The sequence below is a fragment of the Oncorhynchus kisutch genome, linkage group LG1 (genome assembly GCF_002021735.2).
Source record: "Oncorhynchus kisutch isolate 150728-3 linkage group LG1, Okis_V2, whole genome shotgun sequence".
In the NCBI taxonomy this organism is placed as follows: domain Eukaryota; kingdom Metazoa; phylum Chordata; class Actinopteri; order Salmoniformes; family Salmonidae; genus Oncorhynchus; species Oncorhynchus kisutch.
This window is the reverse complement of record NC_034174.2, coordinates 41,706,129-41,718,369: the sequence shown is the minus strand read 5'-3', so window position 1 is coordinate 41,718,369 and position 12,241 is coordinate 41,706,129. Positions and strand designations below refer to the sequence as shown.

The 12,241-nt window shown below is 38.9% G+C and overlaps 2 protein-coding genes across 2 annotated transcripts in view; one reads left to right on the top strand and one right to left on the bottom strand.

The window, feature by feature from the left end:
* slc6a11a (solute carrier family 6 member 11a) overlaps positions 1–3,109 on the top strand; it is a 38,184-nt gene extending 35,075 nt beyond the window's left edge. The window contains exon 14 of the mRNA XM_020461966.2: positions 27–3,109. Coding sequence (XP_020317555.2) covers positions 27–149 — 123 coding nt within the window. The 3' untranslated portion in view covers positions 150–3,109. The remainder of the gene's footprint in view (positions 1–26) is intronic.
* A 4,593-nt stretch (positions 3,110–7,702) lies between these two features.
* Positions 7,703–9,006, bottom strand: ppil1 (peptidylprolyl isomerase (cyclophilin)-like 1). Its single transcript, XM_020497676.2, has 4 exons — positions 8,811–9,006; positions 8,448–8,602; positions 8,114–8,182; positions 7,703–8,006 (listed from the first exon to the last, which is right to left on the bottom strand). The coding sequence occupies exons 1-4, from the start codon at positions 8,864–8,866 to the stop codon at positions 7,786–7,788; spliced, it is 501 nt and encodes a 166-aa protein (XP_020353265.1). The 5' UTR covers positions 8,867–9,006; the 3' UTR covers positions 7,703–7,785.
* Positions 9,007–12,241: the final 3,235 nt, after the last annotated feature.

Below are 12,241 nucleotides of genomic sequence, written 5' to 3'. Positions count from 1 at the left end.
ACTTTGAGACCACTTTGCTCCCAAAGCGCCTCCAGACAATCTGTCGGCCAGCAGATGACCTTCCTATGATGATGAAGGAGGAGATGGTAGTTCTCTATGCTCTGGACCATGTTACTGACGATGAGAAGACATACAGCAATAATCTATAGACTGACTGTTCTACTAGTACTTTTGGGGCTGGTTTCCCAGACACAGATTAAGCCTAGTGGGACTGAGACCATGATTTTTCGTCCAGGACAAGGCTTAATATGTGTCCGGGAAACCAGCCTTTTTTTGTTGTCTATTTTTGTAACTTAAAAAAAATATATATATATAGATACACACACAGTGTCAAGAAAATGTATGTGATCCCTTTGGAAATACCTGGATTTCTGCATAAATTGGTCATCAAATTTGATCTGATCTTCATCTAAGTTACAATAATAGACAAACATAGTGTGCTTAAACTAATAACATTCAAATGATTGTATTTTTTTTGTCTATATTGAATGCATCATTTAAACATTCACAGTGTAGGTTGGAAAAAGTATGTGAACCCCTAGGCTAATGACTTCTCCAAAAGCTAATTGGAGTCAGGAGTCAGCTAACCTGGTGGCAGGGTAGCCTAGTGGTTTGAGTGTTTTATTAGTAACCGAAAGGTTGCAAGTTCGAATCCCTGAGCTGACAAGGTACAAATCTCTCGTTCTGCACCTGAACAAAGCAGTTAACCCACTGTTCCTAAGCCGTCATTGAAAATAAGAATTTGTTCTTGCCTAGTTAAATAAAGGTAAAATGAAAGAAAACCTGGAGTCCAATCAAATAGAGGAGATGAGATGTTGGTTAGAGCTGCCTTGCCCTATAAAAAAACACACGTAATTTGAGTTTGCTATTCACTAGAATCATTGCCTGATGTGAACCATGCCTTGAACAAAAGAGATCTCAGTAGACCTAAGAATTGTTGACTTGCATAAAGCCTTGATGTGCAAGACAAATTGTATATAAATGGAGAAAGTTCGGCACTGTTGCTTCTCTCCCTAGGAATGGCTGTCCTGCAAAAATGACTGCAAGAGCACAGTGTAGAATGCTCAATGAGGTTAAGAAGAATCCTAGAGTGTCAGCTAAAGACTTACAGAAATCTCTGGAACATGCTAACATCTCTGTTGATGAGTCTTTGATACGTAAAACACTAAACAAGGATGGTGTTCAGGGGAGGACACCACGGAAGAAGCCACTGCTTCTGTGGACAGATGAAACTACAGTTGCGTTGTTTGGAAGGAACACACAACACACACAAGACATTTTGCAGGAGAAAGTTAGGTTACCTGTCCGCCAATTTAAGCTCAACAGAAGTTGAATGATGCAACAGGACAACGACCCAAAACACAGAAGTAAATCAACAACAGAATGGTTTCAACAGAAGAAAATATGCATTCTGGAGTGGCCCAGTCTCAATTGGGTTGAGGTCAGGACTCAACCCGATTGAGACATTTTGGCATGACCTCAAGAGAGCAGTTCACACCAGACATCCCAAGAATATTGCTGAACTGAAACAGTTTTGTAAAGAGGAATGGTCCAAAATTCCTCCTGACTTTTGTGCAGATCTGATCCGCAACTACAGAAAACGTTTGGTTGAGGTTATTGCTGCCAAATGAGGGTCAACCATTTATTAAATCCAAGGGTTCACATACTTTTTCCACCCTGCACTGTGAATGTTTACACGGTGTGTTCAATAAAGACATGAAAATGTATAATTGTTTGTGTTTTATTAGTTTAAGCAGACTGTGTTTGTCTATTGTTGTTACCTAGATGAAGATCAGATGACATTTTATGACCAATTTATGCAGAAATCCAGGTATTTCCAAATGGTTCACATACTTTGTCTCGCCACTGTATATATATTAAGAGTTTTTGGGGGCTTTGTGTTTTATATAGTTCATGTAGCTGCTCAGAGTTGTGCTTGGGTAATGTGGGGTATTAGGTTTCAACTGCAGTATGATGTATAGTGAGTGTAATATCATAGTTTTATTTAGCTTAATCAATTTAATATCTATAGCATAATGTGTGAAATCATAGAAACATATTTTTCTTAAGATTGAAATGATTAGTGGGTTGAAGACCAATCATAAAATAGCTACACCTAGATCACCTTAACATTTTGGGCCGGTTTCCCACACACAGAGAATCTCCATTGAATATGCTTTTTAGTCCAGGATTGGGCTTAATCTGTGCATACACTCAGTATACAGTAGTTCATCAATCCAAGGCGTTGACGTGTACCTTTTATTTTGCCGGGTAAATTGACATGCAATCACCCCATTTGTAATGAACTACTCTTATTTGAACAAACAAAATGAACAACCTCAGGATCTAATTCTAAAGAATAATGTTATAAACCCCTGTGTGTAATTTGGTCACAAAAAGATAATGCATTGTAGTCTACTGTTTAACTTCAAATCCATTTCTGATGTGTGTATCATGTTGTATCTTGCTGAAGTGTTGGTCGTGCAATACAAATCTACCACAGCAGGGTTTTTGATGTATTTTTTGAAAGTCAACAAGTACACCTGGAACATTGTATATACAGGTAACTGCCAAAAGAAAGGAAACACATGAGGGATAAATGAGGGATACAAGGTCAATTGAAAGCAGTTGCTTTCACACAGGTGTGGTTCCTGGATTAATTAAGCAATTAAAACATCCCGTCATTCTACCATGGCTAGAAGGAGAGATCTCTGACTTGAGGGGTCTCAAAGGAGCAAAGAGGGGTTTAAAGTGTGTCTCAGTCACCAGATCTCAACCCAATCGAACACTTATGGGAGATTCTGGACTGGTACCTGAGACAGCGTTATCCACAACCATCAACAAAATACCAAATTATAGAATTTCTTGTGGAAGAATGGTGTTGCATCCCTCTAATAGATTTCCAGACACTTGTAGAATCTATGCTGATGCGAATTGATGTTGTGATGGTGGCTCATGGTGGCCCAACGCCCTATTAAGACACTTTATGTTGGTGTTTCCTTTATTTTAGCAGTTACCTAATTTATGTAGAAATGTTCTATTTTTATCTAATACTGTTTTACAATATATTTTTGTTAACGTTTCTGTAATAAAATATGTTTAAACAGAACACTGATCCTTCTTACTCCTTATTTGTATTTATTTTACCTTTATTTAACTAGGCAAGTCAGTTAAGAACAAATTCTTACAAACAATGATGGCCTACGAAAAGGCCTCCTGCGGGGACGGGGGCTAGGATTAAAAATACAAATACATTTCATTAAAATATAGGACAAAACACACATCACGACAAGAGAGACAACACAACACTACATAAAAAGAGACCTAAGACAACAACATAGTATCCAGGACAAGGCTTATTCTGTGTCCATGAAACCAGCCCTTTTTTTGTCTATTCTAATTTATTTTTGTAACTTAAAGAGAGACCTAAGATAACAACATAGCATGGCACAACACATGACAACACAGCATGGTAGCAACACAATAGGACAACAACATGGTAGCGGCACAACATGGCAGCAGCACAAAACAGGGTACAAACATTATTGGGCACAGACAACAGCACAAAGGGCAAGAAGGTAGAGGCAACACATCACGCAAAGCAGCCCCAACTGTCAGTAAGAGTGTCTGGTGGGATGTAGGCCTATGTATCATATAGCCTACAATATGTGATAGAGGGTTGGGGTCAATTCGAATTGAAGTCTTTCAATTGAGGAAGGGATTTGAATTGAAAATGCCAAAATTGAAAAGAGTTTGACATAAATACACTACATGACCAAAGATATGTGGACACCTGCTCGTCAAACATCTCATTCCAAAATCATGGGCATTAAATTGGAGTTGGTCCCCCCTTTACTGCTATAACAGCCTCCTCCACTATTCTGGGAAGGATTTCCACTAGATGTTGGAACATTGCTGTGGGGACTTGCTTCCATTCAGCCACAAGAGTATTAGTGAGGACGGTCACTGATGTTGGGCGATTAGGCCTGGCTCGCAGTCGGCATTCCAATTCAAACCCATTAACCTCAACTCTCATCCAGACCTCTGCTTGAAGAGGACAAAGGGGAACGTTTCATAACACATCTGTTTGGTCTGGTGGACTTAACAAAAATGTGTTCGCTCAACTGATTAGAAGAAGATAGCACTTTTCTGAGCTGAGTGAGTTTGGTGTAACAGTGATGCACCGCTTTATCTCCCAGAGAACAGCTAAGGTCAGCGAAAAAAAGTGAGGGGCGGCCACAAATCAATTTAGTTAAAATATGGATTTTTTTATTTTTATGGAGACATTTGTGTTAATGGAGGATTTGTGTTTAATGTTGTAGGTGTGTACTTCCCTATGAAACATTTCAGTCTTGCTTCATCTCCTGGCATGATTAAGTTATGTAAAGTCGACGGCAGGCTGTGAAAACCAACTTCTCCTCTCTACTTTGTCAAAAAACCTGTTAACAATTAATTCAGTTATATAAGATTTGCTTGCTCATGGAGAAACTCTACTTCAGATTCATTATGATGAGTTACAGATATGGCAGTGGTCTCCAACTAATGTTGGAATCTTGTCTTCGGTATTACTTCCTCATACCTACTTCCTTATACCTTCCTGTAACCGATCCAAATTTGCTTACACATTGAATGCTAAAAATGATAATTGAAAATGTCATGATTAAAGAAATGTTATCTCTTAGGACACGTTCTGTCTTTGACCCAGTTGTGTACTCGAGACTCAGAACTGTGTTATAATATAGCCTACGGACAAAATCAGGATCCATAAAATCCTCCTAAATTGGCAGATTTCCAAGGTTGTATAAGGGACCTTTTAGATGTTACAAAACGTTTCAGTGAATTTGGTCCTTTGTCAAATTGGCACGCAAGTTTGGCATCTTATGCAATGAACCGTGGGAGCCGGTAAATGAGTAGTCGAAACCCTGCTAAGGGCAGGTGCCAGGTGAACTTGGATAACCCTTAAACCAGGGATCATCAACTAGATTTAGCCGCAGGACAATTTTTTCTTGAGCGGATGGTCGGGGGGTGGAACATAATTACAAATAATTTGTAGACTGCAAATTGACCGCAAGAACCCCAAACAGATATAATATATAATGATATAATATTTGCTCAGAAAACTTGTGGGGCTAAATTTAAAAAAAATGTCAATTGGGGAAATGTGCCTTAAGCTATAGGGAGATTACCAAACATTATAACCAAAACATCCTATCTGTGTCCACAAGAGTTGGCTATATCTTATGTCACATAACCGTCTAATGAAATAGAAGGCCTACAGTATGCTTTGTTGTTTGTCTCCCTCCAGAGGTAGTCTGTTCAAGTTATAGGTTGAGAGTTATCTGCAAGCATCAGATAAGAAACAGCAGGCATATTTAGGGGTTCTCAGCTAAGCTGACATGGTCAAATAACTCAAGCCTAGATAATAACCTAGATTGATAACTTTGTTTTCTAGATTTGCACACAGAAACTAGAGGCCATGAGAAAATTGTTCTAAAAGAATGCCACCGATTGGCCTATAGTTGGCACTGTTAAAAGCAGTCTCACATCCTCATATCCGCCGCCCTGTTCGACCTAGACTTAAAACTTTGTATGTAGGTGTCTTTCCTCATGTTAAACAAATTTGCCTCAATTTGATTGGTTAAGACATGGCTGAGAAACTGATAAATCAGGAAATCCGATTTGACGTGTCCATTTAAATCCGTTGTAAATGAACTTCACAGTGGCCTATCAACTTGAAGACATTACCATGATTACCATGTTAAGTTTGACATTGAAATCTTAAAAAAATTGTAAAATGAACTATTCCCCTTTTTAAAAACTGTAATGCTAATGCTTAAAACAATCATTTAAAAAAAATTGGAATATAGGCTCATTAGTTTGAGAAAATATGGCTTAGTAACAGTGCCTTGCAAAAGTATTCATCCCCCTTGGCGTTTTGCCTATTTTTTTGCATTACAACCTGTAATTAAAATAGATTTTTATTTGCAATGAAGGACGGTGGTGGTAGCATCGTGCTGAGGTGATGTTTTTCCATCGGCAGGGACTGGGAAACTGGTTATTCCGTTTTTTATATCTTAAAAAAATAAGGAAACGATTCATGCAAAATAATCTGCAATAACCTTCTCCTCATGAACCAAACTTCAGATTCACTACATTTTGTTTTTAGACTCATGATTGCACATAAACGAAGATAGTTCCTACATGATAGAGTTCTTACTTTGTTATCCAACGGATCTTGTGTCCTTTCAGTCATACTGTGAACCCCATTCATTGCTGCTCACAGCTTTATTTCAAGTTTGTCACTCCGACCATGTCACCCACAGTGGCGTGTATTCAAAATTGACCAATAAACAATTCAAAAAAATAAAATAATGTATTTTTCGTCTCTGTGCTTCATAATTTTCTTTCAGTTTGCAAGAGGCTGAATGTACTATATCACCAGAGAAAGCATCCAAGGGAGCGAAACAGCACCCCTCTATATCTGTATGTGTAGGCCATCTATCTGATGCTGTCTGGTCAAAAGGAATATGACATTGTTGTCGCCAGTAGCATTGTACGCAAGGGAAGCCAGCGAGCATTTGGCCTGCCTTGATAAAAAAAAGTATAAAATAATAGCCAATCAACCGTTGAGCAGAACTGAGGGAACTCAGCTATGAATGGTCCAGGCGCATCTCAAAAAGTGTCAAGGGAAGCCAGTTTGGATTTGGATTCACTAAAGTCACATCGAGAGCAAAACACATGACAGAAAATAAAACTTGAATTGTAGCCTTGTGTTGTTGTCCTCTGGTTGCTAGTTCCCTAAATTAGACATGGATGGAAATAGGGATTTGGACTTGTGGTTTTACTTAATTCTCCCCACTGGCCAATAACGTCAAATCTGATCCAACCATTAATTCATACATTGTGCCCCTGGCTTGAGAGGATGGAAGTTCGATATGTAGCCAGATGTAGTAGGCTAATGTTAACTAGCTGGCCTGGCTCATTGTTGCCAATTAAAAAGTTAGGCTAGCGAGAAAGCATTTTAGCCAGGTAGCCTACGAAAACAAAAAATAAAAGCGTGTACTGTACGAGTCACACTGCTTCGTCAACATGAGAGGAAGGTGGCATTGGCATTTCTCTACAAATAGGGTGTCAGCATGTTTTTTCTACTTGCACAAACACGTGCACGCACATACGCACAGAGAAGTCAGAAACATGGACAGCTACATCATATTTAGCTTACTTTGATTGCCCTAAATTGTTTTTGGAATCATTTAGTTGTAGACTAAGCATAGGTGATTTGATGATGTTGAAGTGGTTGCTGGAATAGTGGAGGCAGCTCCTGTTTTCTTTGCGGTAACTCTGGTTCTAAATCAAGTTGTTTAGTAGTCCAAAAATGTTGGAAGCATTCACTTGCTTGACCATGCTGTAAGTCATGTAACAGAGGTTGCTCTCCGGATTTATGATGAAACATAGGTGTGGTTGAATTTATTCTGCCAATGCGTCTTATTGTCTCGGCCTTAGGCCAATACGTTTGCAAGGCATATGAACCAACGGCTTATAGAGCAAACAAACGCAATTATCACAACATATATGTCGTAATACGGTAATAAAAATGTAATGGGGTTGGGCCTTGCCCAGTGATTTTACCCACACACCCTACACACACAACAATTTAAGCGATTATGACAATGGTTACATTATTGATTTGAGAATACCAAAAGTAATTCAAAGGCATTTATTACAAAAAAATCATGACAAAATGAATGTACAAATAAATGTTGCCCTTGGTTGTATGAATGCATCTCAGTTGGGTACAGTCGTCCTGAGGATTTTTATGTCATCGGCAGGTCGGTCTTGTGTGTTTGTTTCCACCATGCCGACGCGGTTGACCACTGCCATACCTTGGCATACCCTCCCAAAGATACTGTGCTTCCCATCCAACCACTGAGTAGGCCCCAGGGTCAGGAAGAACTGGCTTCCATTTGTATCTGGTCCTGCATTGGCCATCGCTAGGATCCCTGCACCTAGGGAGAGAGCACCATAAGAGAGCAGTAGAAAGCACCATAAAAATACTACATTTTGGTACTATGATATGTTTTTTTCAATTTCATTACTGTGAGACTATTGTTACCTGTGAATTTCAGGTCAGGGTGAAGTTCATCTTCAAACTCTTTGCCAAATATGGAGGCCCCGCCACGACCTATAAGCAACACATTACAGGGAGTAAGAATCTGATGTTGACATCAACAGAGTTATGAGTTCATCATTTGAGTTAGTGACTCTTCTTTTCTGTCTCCCTGGAACATTCTGAATGCATCTAAAAAGAAAGTGAACAGCTGATTCATGCTCAGGAAGACAAAAGCCTGGCAGTGGAACAAGTGGCATTCTGAAGAATTTCTCCAGGCCTCATCTATGTTAGTGTGTGTATATCTGTGTGTGTGTGTGAGTGTGTGTGTCTGTCTCACCTGTTCCTGTGGGGTCTCCTCCCTGCACCATGAAGTCCTTGATGATACGATGAAACTTTGTGTTGTTATAGTAACCTCTCCTGGCCAACTCAGAAAAGTTTTTGCAGGTTTTGGGAGCATGTCTCCAGTATAGTTCCACTGCAATTGTACCCATTCTGGAACAAAAGAGAGGGCATGACATGTTGCTAAGATGGAGCATTCATTTTCCATCGGATATTAAATTAACCAATGGACAGCATTTGGTATTCGAAAAACATGATTAGCGTAACTCCGAACGAGTTAGCTAACTAGCTAACTTTAGCTATTCATTCACTCAAAACATTTAGCTAAGGTTAGTTAGGCTAGCAAGCTATGAGAACTTACGTTGTCTCCAGGCTCACTGTGGGTGGCTGCCAGGTATCTGGTGGTATTCCGGACATGGTGACTAAACAAATCTAGAGTAATTGTATAAATAAATATACTAAAACTGCAAATTAGCGAATGTTGTGCGCTGTATCAATGAAAACTGTCTAACGGCTACTGTGGTAGAAACCGGAAGTAATACCCCTGTATGTGCACTGTGCCGGAAATGCATTTTTTTTATTGCCTGAGTTCAGAATGGAACTTTACCTCCACCTAGTGCACAAAAAGTATAGTACAACGACTGAAGCTATAAGCTTTTTTTTTGCGGTAGATATATATTTCAAAAATGGTGCTATGCTTCATGTGTGGCAGCATCAGTCTGTTCTAGTTGGTGTAATCATGCTTCATCAGCAATTATAAACTGGGTGGTTAGAGCCCTGAATGATGATTGGCTGACAGCCGTGGTATATCAGACCTTTATATCAGACAAAACATTTATTTTTACTGCTCTAATTACTTTAGTATCCAGTTTATAATAGCAACAAGGCACCTCAGTGGTTTGTGATATATGGCCAATATACCACGGCTAAGGGCTGTGTCCAGGCACTCTGCGTTGCGTTGTGCATAAGAACAGCCCTTAGCTGTGGTATATTGGCCATATACCACACCCCTTCTGGCATTATTACTTAATAATATGTGTGTGTGTGAGTTGCTCAGTGTGTGCGTGTATGAGTGGGTGGGTGGGTGTGAATTCGTGGGCGCTCGCTCATGCTGTTTATAATGATTCATATGATAATGAAAAGCACAAAAGAACGTTGATGACCTTTATTAACATAATCAACAAAATACTGTTAGCAAATATCTGTTCAAGACATTTTACATACAAATACATAATTCCACCAAAAAATTGACCTGCAATTAAACATTCTAAGCCAGTAATTGGAGAAATCATTGAGGTGTGAAAAAATATCATATGACCCGATACCAGTTCATTTGTACAGGATTGTCCAAGAGACTGACAGGGAAAGAGCGATGAGACACCTTGTAATGGACGGCATTACCAGACAGTATTAGACAGAGTAGCTAGATCTAAACTTGTCTGGTAAGACGACAATTACAAGGTTAAGGTAGGAGCATCAGAGGAAAGTAGCCAGGGTCTTTGTAGCCACAGCAGCTTGATGACAGACAAGCTGTGAAGACAGAAGACAGAAATGTTGGAGAATTGGAATAGTTTATAGAAATACATCAAGGTACCAGTGGTGAAAAATGTACAAATCTATCAGAGTTAATAGTTTATCAGTGGAGCAAAACATGTCAAAAGGCAAGATGACACAATCTTTCAATAATTTGAACTTTAAAAGGACATGCAAATGAATTATGTAATTGGCCTACAATTTCAGAGAACAGAATGAGTACGCAAAGGGGTGATTCGATATCTGTGTGTTAAACCAGAACTCAGAAGTACAGCCCTTGACAAACACCTCAATCACCTTATGCTTTTATCTCTGTTGTCCATTGACTTGTACAGTCAACCTATTGTTTGAGAACACACAGTCTGATAAAATGATTCAAATTATAATATAATAAAATATGCCATTGAGCAGACTCTTTTATCCAAAGCGAATTACAGTCATCTGTGCGTACATTTTCAAATCAAAGTTTATTGGCCGCATACACAGATTTGCAGAAATTATTGTAGATGGAGCAGAATGCAAAATAATAAAACAATATACACATTATCCAGAAAAAAAAAGAAATTAAGAAATATCGGAAGTTTCTTATGTCAAAGACTGGAATATAAATATATATAGTACCAGTAATAAGTTTGGACACACCTACTCATTCAAAGGTTTTTCTTTATTTTTATATATCTTCTACATTGTAGAATAATAGTGAAGACATCAAAACTAGGAAATAACAGACATGGAATAATGTAGTAACCAAAAAAGTATTTTAGATTTTAGATTATTCAAAGTAGCCACCCTTTGCCTTGATGACAGCTTTGCACACTCTTGACATTCTCTCAGCCAGCTTCATGAGGAATGCTTCTCCAACAGCCATGCTGGTTAAGTGTGCCTTGAGTTCTAAATTCATCGCTGACAGTGTCACCAGCAAAGACCCCCACACCTCCTGCTCCATGCTTCACGGCGGGAACCACACATGCAGAGATCATCTGTTCACCTACTCTGCGTCTCACAAAGACACTGAGGTTGGAAACAAAAATCTCATATTTGCACTCATCAGACCAAAGGACAGATTTACACCAGTCTAATGTCCATTGCTCATGTTCCTTTGCCCAAGCAAGTCTCTTCTTATTATTGGTGTCCATTAGTAGTGGTTTCTTTGCAGCAATTCCACCATGAAGACCTGATTCATGCAGTCTCCTCTGAACAGTTGATGTTGAGATGTGTCTGTTACTTGAACTCTGTGAAGTATTTATTTGGGCTGCAATCTGAGGTTGGTAACTCTAATGAACGTATCCTCTGCATCAGAGGAAACTCTGGGTCTTCCTTTCCTGTGGCGGTCCTCATGAGAGCCAGTATCATCATAGCACTTGATGGTTTTTGCAACTGTGCCTGAAGAAACTTTCAAAGTTCTTGAAATGTTCTGCATGGACAGACCTTCATGTCTTAAAGTAACGATGGACTGTTGTTTTACTTTGCTTATTTGAGCTGTTCTTGCCATAATATGGACTTGGACTTTCACCAAATAAGGCTAACTTCTGTATACCACCCCTACCTTGTCACAACACAACATTGTCTCCAACGCATTAAGAAGTAAAGAAATTCCACAAATGAACTTTTAACAAGGAACACCTGTTAACTGAAATGCATTCCAGGTGACTATGTCATGAAGCTGGTTGAGAGTATGCCAAGAGTGTGCAAACCTGTGAGTGGCTACATTGAAGAATCTCAAATCTCAAATAACACTTTAACATTTTTTGGGTTACTAAATGATTCTGTATGTGTTATTTCATAGTTTGCATGTCTTAATTATTATTTTACAATGTAGAAAATAGTAAATATAAAGAAAAACCCTTGAATGAGTAGGTGTGTCTAAACTTTTGACTGGTACTGTATACAGTATGCATATAATGTAGTGTGTTAGACAGCATATGAATAGAAAAGATGCGTACAACAGTAGTTATATAGGATGATCGATGACTAAAATACAGTATATACATAGAGTGGGTAAAACAGTATGTAAACATTAATGTTACCAGTTTTCAATGACTCTATGTACAGCTGTCTCTAAGGTGCAGGGTAGAGTACCAGGTGGGAGCAGCCTAGTTCCTCGTCTCCCTTCACTTTTCCTTGAAAAATAGTGTGTTGAATAGAAAAACAGGCCAATTGGTTGAGAGTTATAAATAGGTTGAGAGTTATAAAAGAGAAGAGAGAGAGAGAGAGAGAGAGAGAGAGAGAGAGAGAGAGAGAGAGAGAGAGAGAGAGAGA